General features: G+C 48.7%; 5 protein-coding genes across 5 annotated transcripts; 3 read left to right on the top strand and 2 right to left on the bottom strand.

Moving 5' to 3' along the window:
* Positions 1 to 82: 82 nt before the first annotated feature.
* Positions 83 to 754, bottom strand: LTR64_005016 (uncharacterized protein; the record flags this gene model as incomplete). Its single annotated transcript, XM_064899359.1, has 3 exons — positions 83 to 239; positions 288 to 523; positions 575 to 754. 3 exons carry the CDS (start codon positions 752 to 754, stop codon positions 83 to 85), a joined length of 573 nt encoding a protein of 190 aa, XP_064755316.1.
* A 369-nt stretch (positions 755 to 1,123) lies between these two features.
* Positions 1,124 to 1,915, bottom strand: SOL1 (suppressor of los1-1; the record flags this gene model as incomplete). The annotated part of the gene is made up of 1 exon (XM_064899358.1): positions 1,124 to 1,915. The coding sequence occupies one exon, from the start codon at positions 1,913 to 1,915 to the stop codon at positions 1,124 to 1,126; it is 792 nt and encodes a 263-aa protein (XP_064755315.1).
* A 1,334-nt stretch (positions 1,916 to 3,249) lies between these two features.
* On the top strand, positions 3,250 to 3,668 carry LTR64_005014 (uncharacterized protein; the record flags this gene model as incomplete). The annotated part of the gene is made up of 2 exons (XM_064899357.1): positions 3,250 to 3,472; positions 3,541 to 3,668. 2 exons carry the CDS (start codon positions 3,250 to 3,252, stop codon positions 3,666 to 3,668), a joined length of 351 nt encoding a protein of 116 aa, XP_064755314.1.
* An 11,636-nt stretch (positions 3,669 to 15,304) lies between these two features.
* Positions 15,305 to 16,195, top strand: LTR64_005013 (uncharacterized protein; the record flags this gene model as incomplete). Its single annotated transcript, XM_064899356.1, has 1 exon — positions 15,305 to 16,195. One exon carries the CDS (start codon positions 15,305 to 15,307, stop codon positions 16,193 to 16,195), a length of 891 nt encoding a protein of 296 aa, XP_064755313.1.
* A 2,655-nt stretch (positions 16,196 to 18,850) lies between these two features.
* Positions 18,851 to 20,385, top strand: LTR64_005012 (uncharacterized protein; the record flags this gene model as incomplete). The annotated part of the gene is given in 2 exon segments (XM_064899355.1): positions 18,851 to 20,278; positions 20,296 to 20,385. 2 exon segments carry the CDS (start codon positions 18,851 to 18,853, stop codon positions 20,383 to 20,385), a joined length of 1,518 nt encoding a protein of 505 aa, XP_064755312.1.
* Positions 20,386 to 21,344: the final 959 nt, after the last annotated feature.

Raw genomic sequence — 21,344 nt, 5'->3', positions numbered from 1 at the left:
CTGTATACAAAGATCATTCCTCCTGCACAGCAATACATACTGTTTTTCCAGTATACCAAAATACCTCTTTATAGACAATGCCTTAATCATACACCGAGACGACCTTTCCGTTCTTCGTCCTGGATAACCTCTCAGCCTCCTCGTTTGCGTACTTTTGTCTATAATGCTCTTCCAGCTTCTTCAAGTTGGCAGAGCTCTCTCCAGGCAGCTGGTTCCAAGGCGACCCAGCGTTGAACATCCTGGCAATGTCAGTTGGCCACACTCCTTGCCTATCGCATCCAACTTACTCTGGGTACTTGAGATCTGGTCCTACAGATTCTCTGGGATACGACGATAATCTTGCTCGGTCCGCAATAGCTTGACTCAATGCTGTCGCGTGTAGGATATCTCTATCTTCCGTCGACTTTTTGCCTTCTTTATATTGTTGAAACAACCGTTCGAAGTAGTTGTTGGGTGAGCCATATGCGAGTTGGTAGGTAACGTAGAATAGAGGGATAGTTGCCAGCGTCATCCACATTCCGAGCTAACTGCGGTCAGTATAAAGATAGAGCGCACACCATGTAGGATATCGTACCCCCATGCTCTCATTGCCAGAAGGGTTGGCATGCTTTAAATGAAGCGCACTCTCCTCATGACCGTGCGCACCTTGACCGTGACCGTGGCTGTCGGAGGCATATCTTCGAGGTTGGCTAGGTATTCGTGTCTGTCTGAGAGAACGAGCTGCAGCTCTCGTTCCTCTCGAGGCTAGCGACATGTTTGTGGGTGCTGCAGTTGTGATTCAGCGGCGGCAGTGCCTGCTATACTGTCTGGCGACGACGTCGGGTCGAGCTGTAGGCTAGCTCCTTTCGGAAGAAGCTCTGTGTTTGCCCTGTTTGCTCCAAGCACAGGAGGTTCACTAGAAGCTGCACTATTCTGTTCAATTCCGGGAATAGAACACGACAATATTTATCTTTCACGTAGCTTCCTTTACATTATCACTTGTACAGTGTCCAATTGAACCTTCTGTTAACCAGTGCAGGACTATGAGCCGCTTGCCAGCCCACGACACCAAAGTACTTCCCCTTTCGTAGAACAGAAATCTCTATAAGTGCGACACCCTCTCGTTGATCCAAGGTCATTCGTATCACAGGCTTCCCTTCTGTGGAAAGCTCACGCCTTCTGTAGCAGCACTATCAGTAAACCAACTGACTTTGTCTCCACCTTGTTCGTTGACCAAACCACAAGGTAGGCTTCGGCCGTCTTCACTATCAAGAATCTTTTTGAGTATATCTTTCTTGCCACCTCCGGTCGCGACGAACGCAATCTGGTCTGCGTGTGTCACTACTGGCAAGGTAAGAGTTATTCTGCGCTTAGGAGGCTTGGGTGAGTCTTCGATCGCGGCAGTCCACGAATCTGTTTTGCGCAAAAGCTCGTGTCCCGGAAATAGAGAACAGGTATGACCATCAGGACCACATCCAAGCAAGATCAGATCGAACAGAGGCAATCTTACGGAGTCCTTGCCTGCGAATTGGTCGCTCAAGACCTTCTGGTACCGATCAGCAATTTCTTGAGTATTGTCTAGCACCTCCACGTCTATTGGGAAGACTTGAGGTGATCCTGTACTAGGCGGTATTTTGTCCAAGAGGTCTTTCTTCAACAGTCCATAATTCGAGTCTTCGTGGTCAAGAGGTACGGCACGTTCATCTGCGAAGAATATCTCCCATTTGGAGAATTGTGGCTTGTCGTCTAGCGTTCCATTGTCTGGAGAGAGCAGGGCTTTCGATAAGGTCGCGGGTAGCGAACCTCCTGATACAGCAATTTGGAACTTCTGATGTCGTGCAAAGGCTGATTTCTGAGCCTGCAGGACGTATTTACGTAGTCTAGCCGCGACCTCGTCGCTACTCGAATCGCTGTAAAGATGTGGCTGTTTTGACATCGTTCGATATATTCGTACAAAAGCAGACTTGGGGTAGTAAAGTCGGGCAATTTTGTCTCAATTCTTGTGCAAGCAAATCTTTCGAGGCTGGTGTGATAGAGGGGCTGTGATTTTGTCTGTAATCCTCAGGTACAACAGGAACTCGAAGAAGTCGAGCATGACATAATTGCTCGCGAATTAAAAAGCCCCGCTACAGCCCAAATTGATAAGCACATCTCATATATGTTGCCATGAGTTAGCATGACACTCGGGCTTCTTGCGGCAAGTTTGTACATACGCTCGATAAAGATTCACTGACCTTCACCTACACTTTCGTGCTTGATCCGACTTCACATTACTATGGATGCAGGCGAGCGCCGCCCCGTCTACCTTCGAGCACACACGTTCAAAGCTCAACCTTACTAATCGGCTCTTTACCGACAAGATGACAAGCATGAGCGGTGAGACGGACACCCCCAGATCTGCGGATACGGCATTGCGGAAAGTTAATAAATAACCTTCTCAGTTTAACTCTTTTAAGCTCCCCAAGTACCTCCGCGGCGGCCTCAAACAAAACAGTGTTCGTCACTGGCCTTTTTGTGCTTGACCCTTCCTCAATTGATGTTCTGATGGTGTACTCCGGGATGCGATATCTTGCTTGTACCACAAGCTTCATCATTACCTAGGACTTTCGACCACGAGGTTGCTTATATCCCGTGTGGTGGCTCTCAATGAACATCTCGTTCACCGAGCCGTTCAGCAGTCAATGAGGTCACTCACACCTGAACCTTCCGTTTGGTGAAGGAAAGGATCAGCCTGGATACCCCGAACAGACTTTCTGTACCTACGAGATCGTCAAGACAGATAGCAGTGGTTGTCACAGTCCAATTGTGTATGGAAACGGAGAAATCCCTGACAAAACTATTATCAACTGCCAAGCTACTCACAGAAGTTTCCCATTCGTGTTCCTGGACAATACCCTTTGGCCGGGTTCCCTCCGTAAGTACTGCCAAAGCAGCGGAAGCGGTTTGTGGTACAGTCGTGCTGTTCAGTCAAAACTTCGCTCCACGTAAAGACAAACCACGTCGCCTTGCCATCGTCACTTGTACCTCGCACAGCGTACCTACACAGGAAATGTATGACATGCATCTGCGCAGTCAGTATCGAAGCTGTCTGCCGAGAAGTGGAAGTGGCAAGTCTCCATACACTTCACTTGTATCTATAAGTTGTCGCCCTGGGTCGAGTCTTTGTGCTCAGGTAGCAGATCACCAACAACGCCAGGAGTCCCACAGCACGTCGCGAGCTAATCACACTTACCATATCAACAATCGTTCATTGACACGCTCTCTGCCAACATGCAGCTCACTCACTTGCTCAGCGCTGTGCTCCTCCTGGCATCTCCTGCTGTTCTTGCTCTGCCAACCGGAACCAGGTCAGCACTCGAAGCTAGGCAAACCAATACCGCCGGCTCAACGTCCACTTCAACAACAAACGGTGGCTTGATCAACACTGGCAGCTCAGGTGCTGCCGCCGCAGAAGACGGTCAAAGCACCAGCAGCACAAGCACCAGTTCTTGCCGTAAGTCGGCTCTTGAGGAAGACAACCGATACAGTCGAAGGACGTTGCTAACTTTTTGTGACATATAGAACTTCTTACTGGTTGCTCCTCCGGCAGTTCCGCAGCTGGACCAACAGATGCAAGCAGCTCAAGCTCTTCTTCAACTGCGCTAGGTGGCGTGCTTGCCGGTATTGTGCGGCGTTTCGTCACAGTTTGAGAGCTCAGGCACTGCCAAGTCTTCTGAAGATCAAACATCTACATAATTGAATATCGACACGTGGTATCGTGGCGTTGAGTGAATATTGTTGGGAAAGGCGTGGACAAATATTGCGTACGGAGTCAAGTAACCTAGAAACTTTGGGATTCACGTTTTGTGCTGGAAGATGATGCCGTTCATGAAGCATTTTTACCCAAAGCATGTTGCACGGTTGATGCTGGATCGCGGCATGTGTTACTTAGTTTGACCTCAACAATAACATCTAATGCAACAAGTCCTTGACTGCTACGCATGCTAACGTGGACGCTTTGCAAGATCCAGCTGACGACTCTATCTATTTCTGAGGCAGTCAGCGACTCTCAACTCGATGCTCATATTGGAGGTATGCCAGATCACTTGCTGCTGGCATATTCTTGTGTCGTGGGTCGCTGTCGGTATCCAATTCCTTCTGTGTGCGACGTCCACAGATACCGGAAATATAACTCCTGGAGCTTCAGGGTCCTACAATTATTACCGATGTAGTACCGCCGACGTAATATCACCGATATCAGCTGCTGTTCCTGCACTTGTGAAGTCTTAAAGTTGTCATTACGCAAAGATGATTGGCCATGTCTACACAATCAATGCTTTGAACACACGACGACCGAGGTACCTCATGTAGGAGACAAGGATATAATGTGCAGCAATACTCTTAACTCCTTGGACAACAGCCAATGAAAAATTGGTCAAGCAACGGAAATGTCGCTTGCAATTGCGACGGAAGAAGCTGCTGTTCGCTTTGATCCAATCGTCTGTGCTGCAGGCGGTGACGGAAATGCTTTCTCTTCTTGCAGTTCCGGCTTGGCGATCGCAGTGAAATACGAGGTACTTTAATTGGCGGGAGATGCACTCCAGCGTTTCCGATGATGTGATGAACTAATGCCAGCCAACCCGCTGGAATACTGGTAATCGAAATTGGAGGCTCAACTGATAACCCTGCGTCGACGCATGCTCATTGACCCGCAGTGTGGCTTGTGCATTGCCGTGAGTCATGCAATCGATTGGATGGTAGTAGACAGGTTGCGACCAGGAGCCGTTGAGCCTCTGTGTGGGCGGATCAAACGTCCTGTTCAGCCTGCTCTACGTTCGACATAGTGATGAGCAGCAACACTTTGAATGGATTCAACGATGTGACAACGTCAACGCCTATTGTTGATATCTAATAAACAGTGCTGTCACCAAGAATTCATCACGTCGTTGGGCAGGATCAGGGATGGGAAAGATATGTAAATCCGAAGTTCCAGGTTGAGCCACATTCAAGTTCGCCAAGCCACACTATGCAGCCACGCTCATTGCAAAAAGTACTCATGCGGCAGCTGGCATTTCCGGGCTTTGAGCAGAACAGGTCAGCACCACTATTGAGGTCGAAGAACATCGGTTTCAGTTCCTAAGAAGCAGCAGAAACCAATGACCAAATCGTCTTTGCAGACAATCAAGGCAAGCTCTATCGCCCAGTTTCAAATTAATGTTTTGTTTTTAGAGAATTCCAAGAATTTCAGGTATTCATGAAGTTTAGGCAATAGCCGAGGTGGTGCCAAGCAAGTAGCGCGACGAATTTCCGATGCCCAATCAACGGCTGTGGAGTCAGGGTTGGGTTTTCCAGATCGGCGATCAGAAGTCGCATCGTTTCCAGACCTTTCACATATTTCCCATGGATCGATTTTCTGTTCTGCATCGAACTTTTGACCTGGCGAGCAGCCAATGAACTTCATTCTCTGCCTCTTGCAAGGAGTGCACGACGCTTCAAGATGTCCACGTAAGAAGGTGACCGACTAACTTGGCTGTAGCCGCGCACGCCGAGGTGCTCCTTCCATGTGCATCGTAAGGACAAGATATATGGCTGAACCTGTCACTGGTTACACTTGCGTAATATTTCCGGTCTCTGTACACATTGACCCTCTCTTACACTTCTGAAGACTCACATTGCCATTCATCGACGACCAAGAACTTTGTACTGCCTTCGAACATATAAACAACCATTGATTGTGTTCACGTACCAGACCTGATACATCCAATATGAATTCCCCCCACCTTCCATCAGCCAATCGTGCTACTCAACCAATACCAATAAGCTCCAGGACAAAAAAAGGCAGCAACGATAGCGTCAACACTCTCTCGTCATCAAGCAACAGTTCAGCCTCTCCGAAGATCCCACTCGATCTTGTGAGATGCTCGCGATGTCAAAGAACGCTCAGCATCGATGCCGCTGCCCCATCGAAAACTGCTGTCCGGTTCGGCCTCAACTCATACTATTGCTCTCGTTGCGCGAACATGGTTGGCTTCATCAAATGAAAGAAACGGGAATGGTATGACGGGAACAAAATGCCAGACATACAAACAGCATATCAAATTAAAAAACAACACATGATCATGTCCTACGACACAGTCTAGACACAATCTACAGCACACAGAACAATCCTCAAGCCAAAACGATTAACATTGTCTATCAGGGTTTTGAAAGGAATAGGAGAGCATGAGCAGGCACTCGCGGAAGTCAGCGATTGTATCCAGCGCTGGTGGAACTTCCCCACGACTCGGCACGACGGCGCTGAGTTCGATTCGCCACGCTGATCCTGTCGTAAGATGCTTCGAGATCACATGGCGACGAAGAGCAAGTCCTATAGGTATAGAGCCGGGGACGGATTGGGAGTGATTGGCAGAGGTTTGGTAGTTTACGTTCATCTCATAACGCAGACTCCTGCGGTAACGTTATCTATATTGGATAAGCAATTCATCGTTATTTCTCTTCATAGCGCACCTTCTCCTTCTCTGTTCCAAATGCCACGCTGCTTGCTCTACTTAACCTTGCCATTTTCAATTTGAGTTGACACACGAGTCATGCTACTCTTAGTGTGAACACCTCATGACATTCACTGCACGTGGACGTACAGATCTTCGATGTAAGCGGAGCCTCTTCGATCTGAAACTTTTGCAATACCGTTAGGCCGTCTTTCCGTCGTATAGACTTCAACAAAGCTTGGCCAGCGCTCTAATCAAGTAGTGGTTGGTGTCACAGCGAGACTGTGCACGCTCCTGCTCCTGCTCCTGCTGGAGCCTGAGCTGTGATGCCTTTGTGTGGGTTCTTGAGTTCCAGAAAGCAACTACTCGAACATTTTTCCGTTCGGGTTCATCGTCCGTTAGGCCTGATCTCCAACACGCTCCATTGGGCAAACGCGTCAGGGACGGCTGTATATAGATTCATCACATACATTACTGCATGAGTAGTATCTACCGCAAAACAAGCCAATTCTGGTCAAGATGCAATGAAATTCTCTGAACTTAAAAACTTACAGCTACGATTGTTGTTATCTGATCAATTCGGTTGGATAGTTCCAGTGCATAGCAAGAGGCGGAATCAAAAACTGTCACTTGGATGGACTGAACGGGCTCGTCGTTTTTCGCTCTTAGGGATGTGCCGGCATGCCAGTCCTCTTCGAATTTTACTGACGAAGGGGCCACGCCTTGCGCATTCACTGTCTGGTAAACCTTCTTTAGTGATATCCCAAGGACAAAGGCAAGCAGTGCACTCAATTCTACCATCGCCTTGAGAGTTAGGGACAGGTAGAAGCATGTCACCAGATTGACGTAGGTTTCGTTTCCAGAGCCACTGGAATTCCCTACAAAGCGCCATTCGAGCTCTGAGTTCTGCCGTATGCTTGTCCAGGTGTGCTTGAACTTATATCCTGTTTTCAGCACTTGCATCATCCTCTCGTGGCCCATCGTGCCGCTAAGATAAGCACCTTTGCGACAGGTACTTTGTGCTGCGACGTTAGGATCGGCAGCGGGATTGGCACAATCGCTTCGGTCTCAGGTACTTGTAGCATGGGAAGGTGAGAGTGCTGCAGTATACACACCGACGAATCTCCGCCAGCACCATGATCCTGGTCTTCGGTCCTGTGCATCAGAATCTAGTAAATGGCTAGCTGACTGCTGCTGCGTTCACCACGTTCAACAGTGCAGTCTGTCCTCACTAGTCGAGCTTTTCACGCCAGGTTTGCGCCTCAAGCTCGAAATTCGCTAATCTGGAAGCATGAAAGTAGGTCTCGGTACAGATAGTGCAATGACTGCTTGGCAATCTGATTCTTGACTTCTTGGTGGTGACACGAGGGTGTCACAAAGACTCTCAGCAGAGATCTCTCTTTGGCATGGACGGTCCCAGAGACACGACTCGAATCGAGTCATCCCCGATCGACCGTTGGTATCATGTCCCCTACCTCGTCGCCCTCCTCGATGCCACAATCTCGTTCAATTCTAAGAAGTACAAAGTCTGGCGGCCTCGTCAGAGATACGAAGCTATGAAACGCCTCGAATCAACATGCAATTTAGCCGTGGACCAATAACAGCTGATGTTGCATTTCACTGTCTGTCCTTGACATTATGAGCCTTGCTTTTTTATGGACATCAAACAGGATCCGGATCTAACTACTTCCCTGCATGTTCCGCTGGGCCATGGTAGACAAATGTGATATCACATACCTCGAGCTGAATGTGTATTCTTGTACACGACAATTACGTTCGAGTAGGGTTAACCACCAAATAATCGCTAATCAGTACTTCTGCTAACCCAGTATACTGGACTCCCACCTGCGGCAACTCCCACCTAACTACCGACCGGTCATCAACCCGCCCGCGTACACGATGCTGCACATCGGCTCCACCCGATCCAGTCAGATGCTCATAGCGACGCATTGAGACATTCGTAGCGTTTCCGCCTGCATAGCTCTCGACAGTGAATACCCTTTCGAACACCGACTTCATTTCAGAGAGCTAAAGTAGTCCCCAATATTGATCTACTAGGACCGATATCCTGACTCGCTTCTCGGCTAGACCTTCTGCACCAGCGAGTTTCGGTGATTGTGCCGTCAGCATCACGCAGCATGTCTCTTCAAGGGCGCTGTTCGGTACTCTTCAAGAATATCAGCGGGTATCGAATCTGCCAAAAACCGAGCTCTAGCTCAGCCCGAATAGAAGCCGTGTTTGTCTCAACATGTGTACACACTCAGCCATCGACGCCGCAGAGCAAGATCGACATCTGGGAGAAAAGCTGTTCCGGACACTTATAGATACTGAGTATCTCAAAATCTTTTGTCTGAAGACGTTGCTCATTCTGTTTGCTAACGATAGTGGTCATCTTTTGGACAGGAACCTGACAGGTATCTTAAAATTCTTGGTTGTCAGATCCATTCCTTGGTCGCTCTTGAGGAAACAAGCACGTATTGCTGAAAGATGGTCCACATAGATGCCACGATCTACCTAGTTGCAATCGGACGTCGATTAATTTAGGTACTCCACGACCCTACGATGCAGGAACTAAGGTTCCTGCATCAACATTGCAGAATGCCTACTTTATCACGGTCTATTGGCACCTTGTCGATCTCGAGTCCGGACTGGCGCTTTCTCGAAAAGAACAGATAAAGAAGCGACAAATTCCTAGGTTTATGTCTCGCCAATACACTCGGTATACAAACACCCAGCGACTAGGCAATCCTGGTGGTGATCTATCTATCATTTAACTCTCTAAACGGTATTTGACTCTTGCATCTGGAGCTTCTATCAGATATCTGTATGCCGCAAGAGTGAATCCGTTCTTGTCGTCACTATTCGGCATCATGCCGGCACAACAAGGTCGAAAGAGCGAAGGGTTCTATTTTGTCGTTGTTGATGGCGTATGGATCTTACCTCATCATCCAAGGGCCATACGAGGCTGACAGACGTTAGGTCCCTCCGTACTGTCAGTGGCAGGAGCTCAAGGACTATCTTCGTGACTCTGTGAAAGTCAATCCAGGCTACGCGAATGTCCTCAAAGTCAATGAAGATGGCACCCAAGTGGGCTTCTGCCCTTTGAGGAACAAGGCTGATGCCAATAAAGCATTTGGTTCGTTTGATGTCCCTAAAGAGATGACCTGTGACTGACCTCGCAGAATATCTTGTCGCGGAAGGCTGGCGCGGGTTGAACATTCGAGTTAGCATAGTATGGAAAGCAGACCTGAGCTCGGACCAGATCGAGCGAAGACGTGGCCCTGAGCAAAGTCGTAGAAGAAGGTATAAGTACACTAACGCCAACAGTCTGTATTCAACTTACCTAGTATCCGGAGCGACGAATCCGGCACCTGCTTTAGCGTCATTCGCTAGGTGTGTGCCACAAAATTCGGTATTGATCAACGCTAACTCTTCACAGCAACGTGCCAGATTCAACAAACCTCACAGCAGCAACACCAACGACCATGCCACCTGCTTATACCTCACCATCCTTGTTGCAAACCTCGTCGAACACTACTCTGCCACCTCCACAGCCACAGGACATGAAGCTCGGTCCTCAGCCCTATCAGAAAATTCAACCTGTACTAGTATCAAGACCTCTGCAGGAACTACCAGTCAATGCCACGACGTCTATGCCTCTTAGTGCTACTCAGAACTGGTCACTGCTGCAAGCACTTCCGACAATTCATTCGACGCCTCTGCTCAAACATAAGGAACGGATCTACACAGATCGACAGTCCATTCATATTTCTCGTCTGCCCCATGAGATCAAGCCTCAGGATCTAAAAACTCTACTTTCACGATTTGGCCAGGTATCTGACATCTCCATTAAACGAGGAAAGGAGAAGAGGTGCTCCGCAACTGCCAAGTACCAGAGCTCGTTCGAAGCGTCTCTGGCTATTCGCGAACTAAATGGTCGGCGATTCAACAAACTGAGTCTCGTCGTTCGTCTTGACCGTAGTGAGGCAGGGAGTGCTAGTTCTGCGCTAAGCACTACCTCACGTGGATCTGATAGTGACTCTCCGACACCAAGATATAGCTCACAAAAATCAGCATCGACGAGAAATGGCCCGCTCGTTGTGAATGGAGCGAGGGGCCCAGGCTATCGCAAGAATTTGGGACGCGACGATGATAGCGAAAGCACAGTTGATAGTAGTGGGGAGGAGGAGAGTTATAGGCCAAAGGTCAAAGGTACTTCTTCTGCCTTGCAGCTCTCCCTGTGCTCAGCCAGTCCCGGAAATTTACTGACAACATTGCAGCTGCAAGTCCTCGTCTGGGCTCTCGCAATTCCAGTTCACAAGCCACACACCGCTGAAGAGCTCGAAGCGTTGACCTTGAGATGTGGAGAAAACTCGTGAGAAGCACAGCAGACTCAATACATGCATGAACCAGTCAGCGAACACGAATCACGCATTGGATATTAATACATCTTCCCTTCGTGCGGGTTGCAGGTGTTGGGTCATCTCGACCATAGAGTCAGTATTCTGTTTCTCCTGCTCGGTAGCACTGCATACACAATCTAATCGTTTGTCTCAAAATGTAAAGATCGTGCTGTCCTTAATCAGTGTCGGTCATGGGTGGAATTTCACCAATCTCACGAAAGGGCATGCTGGTATGCTATTAATTTGAGACATCACTAGATATCAGCAGCGCATTACGTCGTCGCATGCTACGATCGCAGCTTACGATGCAAACATTGAAATGTGTTAGGGCGTAGTGCTGGGCACGACACGAGGAAGGAGCAATGCATCTCGCGAACGCCAACGTATCTGCCTTTTCACTTGGCTCATCCTCCTTGCAGAAACTGCTGCGATCGTGCTGCCGACCTAGTGTTTAAGCAGTAGACGTGTCGTTGTGAGCGAGGTTAAACGAACACGAGCTGCATGCTTAGTCTTTACCGCTAGGCACGCATGAGCAGATGCGAATGCTTCGTGTGGCGAGCTTGTCCGGATCCCCGAGGTCCGTGTACGCATTTCGCGTGGATGCACTGCATTGCAGAACACGTACCATCAAAACCTGGAATTTTGAGACCAGTTCCACACCTGAGGTGTCCGGTGCCACTTTAGCCGCTATTTTTGATAAAGCTAGCTTAAGGTGTTAAGGCATTATGTTAATCCCGATGACATCTTGATATTCTTGATCTAGACTAGCCGGATGCCTTGACACCTCAAGCTAGTTTTATCAAAAATAGCGGCTAAAGTGGCACCGGACACCTCAGGTGTGGAACTGGTCTTAAAATTCCAGGTTTTGATGGTACGGTGGTATGTACGGTATCTAGACCGGGTATGGACCACAGTATGGACTCGATCGTACGCACTAACACCTTCGACGCGCGGCATCGATAGCAAGGCTTCGTATCGCCAGATTCAAGCCCACGAAAGGCCCGAAGATCGACCGTACCACCTTCAGGACAGGTGGTGTCTTATTGTAGCCCTCATCCCACGAGGGAATGGGTATGCAGATCACATTGCCAAATCCCCAGAAGCGAAACCTTACTTTCGGATCGTAACAGTACTTTGCACCTGCAAATGTCATCTCTGCACAAGGAGATTGATACACAACAGATTGCGTGTTCGTGCTACCTACCACAAGACACAAGATACGCACTTCAAGATAGGGGACACAATCTCCGTCAAAACCCGAGATCTTAGCGTCGATGCAAGCTAACGTGCATCGTGAACTGGGCTGCATGACAGTGCAGACGGAAGCAGGCTCCTGGTGAGCGTGTGTGTGTGTGTGATGTGTACTGTCCATACATATGCTGACCCTTGCCAGCGCACGCGTCCTGAGCTTGGTAATCGTGTTTTTTTGTTTCTTCTCGCTTGTTTGGATGCTGGCAGGTGTCAGGATGTTGTTGGATGCGGATCGATCCACGCACTTCACCACGCTACGCATACGTAGATCTGTAATTGAGGTGCGGGCTTGCATAGGGTGTGTCACGTTATACGAACTGATCTGGATGTTGTGCTACATACGAGCACGGTCGGCTGTTTTCGGGATCGAGAATACTCCGTGGTGGTGGGAAAGCCTGATTGAGTGTTCAGAGGAAATACCGCGGTAGATGCTCAGGACACGAATTTTGATTTTTCCGCTACAATACGTATCTCACTCCTGACCAGCATGAGAAACAACAAGAGATGAGGAGATCCTTCCCGCCTCGAGACATCGAAGACTTCATACATGGCTCAGAAGTGATGCAAAGTACGTAGGCCAGCGAGTGAGAGGTATCGCAATACTAATTCACTTCTGATTTTCCAAGTCTTATGACAATATGACTTTTATTTTGCGAGAACTCCAGTAATTCATGCAGCATAATCAACCTGTCTTGGTATTTCTTGCTTGCAGCAACTTCTTCAGAGCTTCGTCCCGTTTTGCAAAATCCGCAGCCGTAGGCATACCGTAGGCTTCTCTTGTTTGTTCGACTACTACATCAGCCCAAGACTTGCTGGGATTGGAGTCACCTTCGCCAGCCTGCTTAGCTTCAGTAAGAAATGAGGAGCTTTTGAAGGATTCTGTCCCTGCAGTATCCCAAATATCTTCGATAGTGCCTGACAAATTGTGGAAAAATGCACCTAGACCTCGGGTACCCCCTCCATAATGGTATGATTTGAAAGGTCCGGTCACGGCCCATCTTGGTCCAATGCTTGCTTCGACAACTTTGTCAATGTCTTCTACAGACACCACACCCTCGGAGACGAGGTGGCACGCTTCTCTTAACAGTACGAATGCCAGGCGGTTTCCGACAAAACCAGGTACCTCTTTCTTAATCACGACTGGTTGGTGATCTGAGCCTAGTGCGCTGAAAAATGACCTCGCAAACTCAGTCTCTTCGGGCCTAGTATGCGGCGACGGCACGATCTCGATGAGAGGCATTATGTGCTAGATGAACTTGTCAGGGAAAAGTGAAGGAAAAACAACGATATCACGCACTGGTGGGTTGAAAGGATGTACGACCAAAAGCCGCGACTTGTCCTCGAGCTCAGCGACTTGTTGTGACGCTGGAATGCCCGAGGTTGAACTCCATAGGTGCGCCTCAGGAGATACTGTGTCGACCACTTGCTTCCATATCAATCTCTTGAGGGTTACATTTTCTGCCGTCTGCTCCTGAACAATCACTGCCTCTTTGCATGCCTCTTCGACCGAGCTACATATTCTCAGCCTTCCGTTTGTCAAATAGGTCTGCACTAGCTCTTTGGCATCTTTGACGTCAAGGTAGCCAGGTAGAATGGACTTTACGTGCTCCTGAAGATCGGGACGAGGGTCGTAGATACTGATAGTAGCCTCAGAATGCTTGAGGTAAAGGGACGCGAATGATATTCCGATAGTGCCTAGACCTATCAAGGTAATGGGAATATCCGTCTGACCTGATATGAAGTCAGCATGCTACGTGAGTTTCAATCGGTCACAAAGATGAGGACATTAGGCGCTGAGAAAAGCCCGAGCCTCAACCTATGTAAGCATCTTGTGACGTTACTTTGTGAGGACACAGCACTTTCGGGTCGACGCGTGTATGCAAGTTTCGATCGGATGGTCTCACCAGCTTCGATACTCATGACTCGAGTCTGTCTTAGTGGACGACACGAGACTGTTCAATATACCGAAGAGGCAGACAACGTTCTTCTCCCAGCTGGCTGCGAGAAGCATGGTTCAAATATATGCAAGAAAATCAAGGTTATAAGCTCAGATTAATGTTTACGCGACCTCGGCTTTCGAGCTGTCCAGAACTCGTGCTCCAGAGCGTATATAAAACAGAAATTCTGACCGTCGTAGAAAGTTTGTTCTCTTGGTATTCTTGGAATCGGACTTTGCAGCTGTTGTCGAGGGTCTAGATGTAAGGACTGATCATGCCAGCGCAGTACTGCTAGCATAGAGAGCTGGGATTGTGGGCAGCATGATCGCTCGTGTTCAATCGCTGAACTTGCAACTCACCTGGTAAGATATTTGTTTCTCACCAGGAGGTATACGAAGAGGTAGGGTGATCCAATGTTAAAAATACGTTCATCAGGTCTCGCCAGACTGGATTTCTTCCACGTCTACACCATGTCTTTCAGGCACAAAGGAAGCCTGGCACACCCGGAGACCTCGAGCTCGATCACCCCGGACGAATAGCTAGCACTCCCGGCGAATTTTCTTGGCGTCAATTGTGCGCCCAAGGAAATGGGACTCGGACGGTTCAGGAGAACAATCTGGTGCATTTATCATGTTGCGAAGGTCAACTGCAACTGCCGTGCTTGTCCTGACAGACCCTCCTGATCCGTGCTGAAAGATCGGCGTCATTACATCCGGACAAACAGAATTTTGCCAGTGTCTCCATTTTCCGTTCACGAATCCGAGTCTGGGCGAACAGCAGGTATTGGTTGTTTTTGACGAGAGACAAGACTTCAGCAATCATAGCGGTCTTGAGTAATGTCCGGAATGGGCGCTATCCTCGAACAACCCTAGCACTCCCATGTACATCTTAGCGAAGCCGAGTGTTGCGACGCAGGATTTGTGCAGAGATGTGTGCTCATAGTGGTTGATGAGATACAACAGGCCCACTGCTGCGGATCTGTGTACGACTGTGCGGCTGTGCACTTGTGTTGATAATGCTAAGACCAGGTACATTCCATGCTCGTTTGCTGTTCGAGTTGCTTGGTGCAAGTTGCGTGTTGAACTCACCCACCACCAGTCGCAGCTTCCTGAGAAAAGCTTACCTTCTAGGTGAAAATAGCTCCTTCCCTACAACGTGTGCAAAACCAATTCTCCTTACTCACTATCCTTGTCATTCGTTTTACTCTTCCCAACCCACAGCCGATCGACCGAACAATTTGATGCAAGCATTCTGAACGCCTCCAACCATGGCATCAGGAATACCCTACACTCCTAAGCCAGTTACTGATATCTTCACACCTTACCAAACAGACATCGACCGACGGAGATGTACAAGAACGAAACCTATGAAAGTCCTCGCCCTAGGTCTTGGACGAACCGGTACTGCTTCATTAAGGGCAGCTCTCCAAGAGTTGGGCTACAATGATACCTACCATATGATGAATGCTAGTGTTGAAAATCCTCCAGACTGCCTCTGTTGGATGGACGCATTCGCTGCAAAGTACGAAGGAAAGGGTACATTTGGCCGCAAAGAGTGGGATGGCCTGCTGGGTCACTGTATGGCAGTATGCGACTGGCCAGCAGTTGCCTTTGCGAAAGAGTTGATTGAAGCTTATCCTGACGCTAAGGTCATTATCACCACTCGAGATGTTGACTCCTGGCATGCCTCCGTTATGAAGACAGTCAACTGGCGAGCAAACGATCCAGAGCTTAAAGCCGTCGCCAATTTCGACTGGGCAGCTGGTCTTTACTATCCTATGCTTCGCAAGTTCTGGGATCATTTCTTCTACGGTGATTTCGAGCACAGAGGCAAAGAGAAATTTCAGGGATACTACAAAGAAATCAGAGAGCTCGTCCCACCAGGCAATCTGCTTGAGTTTCGTGTCAGCTCGGGTTGGCGTCCCCTCTGCGATTATCTCGAGCAACCAATTCCAGACAAGCCCTTTCCTCGATCCAACGACGCTGAACAGTTCGTCGAGCGATGCCGAACCCAGAATCGCAAGCAAATGATGAATGTCCTGTTCAGAGCTATGGTTGTCGGGGTGCCGGTCGTGGCCACCTTCGTAAGCGCAACATTCGCCTACACACACTGGGCACCTGCAGCTTTTAGTCCTCTCGCTTCTACTTCTATATCTTGAAAATGTTTCTAGCATGAGTCCCTGGGCTGGTAATAGAAGCAAGGTGTTATGGAGCGACTCGCTAAGGTTTTTGACGGCGGAAATTTGATTTTAAAGCCTTGAATACGGACTATGTGCAGACTGTACTCAGATTGACCACATACCATTGCGTTGATACACCTCACATCACGTCACTCTTCTACATGGTCTGAACATATTGCAGTATAAGCAATTGCAAACCTCATTAATCATTGATTGTCTTCCTCGCTTAATGCCGACCTCGGTCGGAACAGATAATTTGTGATGGTGCTGGATTCCAATCCAAGATCGATATCTCCACACGTCACACCATGCAACTCCATAACCTTGCTCATCATGCATGCCAAGAACAGCCACAATCTTTCTTCTTGTCACACAAAAACCAATTCCGCCAACGAGCCCGAAGCCAGGAAAGATAGTAAACTCACCAGCAATACTTGTACCGGTAAGACTATCCCAGGACATTTTCTCCTCTGATGGATGCTCGCGTGACTCAAAGGTCGTCTGTAACTTTCGACCATACAGAGCTTGCGATTCAACAACGATTGACCTTCTGCTTTCGGACAATCCAATCACTCTCTGAATCGCGTATACTTCTGATAGGCTTCCCTGCAACGATCCCGAGTCGCTTCACACTCCTCGTTGCCTACTAACCAGTATAATATTTCTTACTGGCGCATCTTACAGGCTCGAGATACACGTTTAGCTTTGTTGAACAACTTACGTGTGTCATTTGAACAGCAGGACAATACACCACATGAATTCCCACAATGAAACTCCTGGCCACTTGTTCGTGTCGCCATACACGAACATCCGATCTGGGTTGTATAGCTACGATAACGAGGCGAAGCTAGTGTGAAGTTCATCCTGCTGATATGGCGCAGGTCCGTCTCGGGCAAGTCTACCCATATCAGCAAGGCCGTGGTTTCAGTTGGCGCTACAGCTCTTCTATCCAGGCTAGCATGTTCGTAACGTCGAGAATTTCACCTTCGCATGGTTTCGGCGGTTCGAGGCTATGACGGAGCTTACGCGTACGAAGAAGGATCCACGACAGAGTCACGTACATTGGTTCAGAAGCTGATGATACCGAAGCAGACGAAGCACCAACAGCTGATAACGTTGGTTGGAGAGGGACTGTGATGACGAAGGCCGGTAGCATGGCGAGGAGCGCAATGCAAGAGAACAGGCCAGAAGCGGAACGGATATCACTGTCGATCGGCCTGATGATTGGCGATGTGTCTTCTGTACCAGATGATGCATCGAGCGTCGTTCGCGAAAGCATGATTATACTCTACTGGTACCAGTTGTACGAATCGGCCACGTACTCAGGCAAGTCGTTGACGTCCTTCTTGCACGTGTGCTGGTACGAGACTGAACGTGACCACTTACATGAGCCTCGATCGAAAAGCCTTCCCAGAGTGTGGACACTCAGGTCGTGACCCCTTGCTTGCAAAGCTTGTGAGAGCTTGATGACGCTTGGTAGACCATCAGTCGCACAAACAACGTAGCTATATGAGCAATTACTGATGTTTGCCATGGGTTTGGCTCGTCACAGCTGACGTGGAAAGCAGACGGGAGTGGAAGAGCCCGAAGCCGAAGAGTGAGGACATTCACATCCTAGCTCGATGATCGTGTTTTGGTCATTACAGCATGATATCTGGCAATGTAATGACAGACTCAAAACTAGTTGAGAAACTTAATCTTATCAGAACTTGGAACGGATAACCAAGATCTTGGTTTTGGGTCTAAATTTCTGAGGCGCATCGTTAGCGTCTTGTCGGCTCCTGATATCCTTGGACAACCACATCCGACTTTTCCTGCTGAAGAACTTCTATAACCAGTACGAGTATGTACGAAGGGATATAGCGCTGTAGATATCCGTTTCCATTTGTGTATCGCGAAGCTCTGTGATGATTGCGCATTGAGCAGACTGCTTGGACCGGAACCATGCCTCAAGAACAAGATATTAATTGAAAATGGGCACGTGCAGTACCACCACAAAGACTGACCCGAAATCGATCCTGAGGCATAACTCTAAAGCACGCTACGCGAGATTCAGAGCCTCAATGCGAGTCATGATATTTCGACAACCGAAAGGCTCTTTTATCGCTGTGTAAGACGGTGGTGTCAGTAGCAGTTAGAGAGATCGACTTCACTTTCACAGGCGTGACAATTTTGTTGTTCAAGGAGAGACATTGACCAGCAGGCTTCGATGGGAGTAGTCAATTCCATGAATTCACATGTTATAGCCTTATTACACATCGTCTGCGAGTCAAGCAGTTTGCGTATCCACTTTGATCGAATCAGGAAACATAGTCGAGCTTGGCATGCACTGACTGGGTAGGAGCGCGTGCAGCCAAGTTGTCAGTCGCGACCCGCTTTTGCCGCGTAACAAGCAAGGAAATCGAGCGCTGTCGGAGATACTTGAGGTGAATCTCGTACTGCCGCACCAGACATTCCCGTCGACATTCCGATACACCATCATTCGACATCGATGGTGGCTGTTACAACGTTCCACACGATGTTGTTCTTGCTCGTAGCTGAAGTCAGCAGGTGAATCTACAGGATGGAAATGCAGACTGTGTTTTCTGTCCCAAGGCTACTACGAGTAATACAAGTCAACCTCTAACCATAGCAATGCGACAACCTGCTCCACCGTCGTGGTCGTCCATACCTAAGAAGTTCGAGCTTGCTATCATATGTTCAGTCCGGATAGTCGACTTCTTCCAGCAAGCTGCTTTACAGGCATTCATGTTCTACCAATTGGCCTCATATTCACCCGATACCTCCGAAAGCGAGATATCCTTCCAAGTGGGAGTTTTGCAGGGTGTTTTCACTGCAGCACAGATTGTCACAAGTGTGATCTGGGGACGTGCCGCAGACTCTCCGACATGGGGTAGAAAGAGAGTGATACTGGCAAGTCTTATTGGGCAAGCAGTCAGTTGCATAGGCGTCGCTTTCTCGACAAGCTTTGCAACCGCTGTGATCTGGCGAACACTTGGTGGTGCTGTTAATGCGACGGTTGGCGGAGCTCGAACGGCTCTCTTTGAGAAGACGGAAAAGAAGTATCACTCAAGAACATCTCTTCTGCTGCCTCTGGCTTGGAACATTGCAAATATCTTTGGACCACCAGTCGGCGGTTTGTTGTCAGATCCTGTACGCTATTATCCAGCACTCTTCGGCGACAATTCTCTTTTTGGTGGTGCCAATGGTGTGACATGGATGAAGACGTATCCATATGCACTACCCAACCTGTTCTGTGCCCTCGTTCTGTTTGCAGATGCTGTTCTCGTCTTTCTTTTCCTGGAAGAAACATTGAAAGCCAGACAAGGCAGACGAGACAGGGGTCTTGAACTGGCAGCTGGGTTGCAGCAATTCTTCGTTCACTACGTACTGAGAAGATCCGGTTATCAAAGCCTGAATGATCACGATCCAAGACAGGGGACATCCTTGATAGATGATGGAGGATCGGCTAGCAGTACCTCGATGGTGGGTGTACCAAAGGAGCGATCCACGACACCTCCCGGACGTGAAGCAACCAATTCATCAACACTTCCACGGGTCTTGACGAAGAATATCATCCTGACTCTGACTACAGTTGCATTCTTAGATTTTCAGTTAGGTGGCTTCACAGCTTTGTGGAGTATGTTCCTGTCAAGCGAGAAGCGTGATCCAGTCTCTGGCCCCAAGCCTCATCTACCCTTTAAATTCACCGGAGGTCTAGGTTTTTCGCCTTCTGTCGTTGGCCTTGCCATGTCAATACTCGGCTTTGTCGGCATCATCTGCCAATTTGTGCTCTATCCACGAGTCAATGCTCGGTTCGGCTTACTGCGATCCACGATATATTCTCTGTTCTTCTTCCCTATAGCATACGTTCTAGCACCCTATCTATCCTTGCTCGCTTCGAACTCAGACAACCAGGTTGTTCTATGGTCTGGAATTACGCTTGTTGCGCTCATATTGATTGGTGCTCGCACATTCGCTATACCAGGAGTGGTATTACTCACTAACAATGCTTCACCTTCACCGGAAGTGCTTGGGACTGTGCATGGACTGGGCGCAGCAGTAAGTTCTGCTTTCAGGACATTTGGCCCTATGGTCGCCGGGAAGTGGTACAGCAATGGTTTGGAGAGAGACACTGTGGGAGAGCCGTGGTGGTTACTGGCGTTTAGCGCAGTGTTGGGGTGTATACCAGTCTTCTGGGTCAGGGACGGGAGGTGATCACAACAGCATTCACAGTAAATAGTGCAGTATTCAGTGTAGTGGTTCACTCTTAATATGGTAACAAGTACTGTTCACTCACTTCGACTCAGGTCGTTCTGATATATCTCTGAGCTCGCAGGCGACGACCAAAGCTCCTGTCTTATTCCTTCCAGAGAGCTTTTTGTATTACTTCAAAGTCGTTGTTACGCTGGTTTTCTGGCTCTTCAGGCACGCCCAAGAACTTCTTTCGGCCTTGTAGTGGGTCTTCGTTGATGCCTTGGGGTTAATTTGGGTTATCCGACCACCCGATGTTGTACCGTGCGGCACGCACTTCGTGGACTTCCAATTGCTCTCACTACTGCGCTTCAGATTGGCATCACACCTGCATTGCTTTCTGATCTGTCGCGTTCCTACATTTGACTTGCACATGCACCTGCACGTGCAAATACAATTGAAGACCACTCATGAGTTGTAGGAACATGCTAATCATGAGAGGCCCTGGTGAAGGGCTGGTTCCTGCCTATGCTTTCACTCGCTTCGCATGCAATGAACCTGTATAGTTCCTACCTGACTCTATATGATATCTACCTTTGCCCCTTCTGTCTAACCCTGTGCACCTTCCTGTTGGCCAACATTGCTCATGGAGGTTCACGTTACGAACCTCGATAGGAGCACGACTAACAAGGAGTTGTACGACTCGTTACAACCCTTACTGAAGCAGTTCTCTATCGACGTGTACGACGTTCGAAAGAGAACAGACAAAACCTTTGCAGCCCTAACTGTAGTAGATTCCGACAAAGGCGCCAGATTTCTGTTGAACACTCGGAGCAATCCTAACTTCCTGTTCACTACACCGTTGGGCAGACCAGCTCGTTTTCAGCTTAGCACAAACCGCCAGATGGGCAGCTCTTGCGTGTACTAAAGAAAG

The sequence above is a fragment of the Lithohypha guttulata genome (assembly GCF_036872675.1).
Source record: "Lithohypha guttulata strain CCFEE 5908 chromosome Unknown scaffold_3, whole genome shotgun sequence".
In the NCBI taxonomy this organism is placed as follows: domain Eukaryota; kingdom Fungi; phylum Ascomycota; class Eurotiomycetes; order Chaetothyriales; family Trichomeriaceae; genus Lithohypha; species Lithohypha guttulata.
This window is presented reverse-complemented; position numbering and strand designations above follow the sequence as displayed.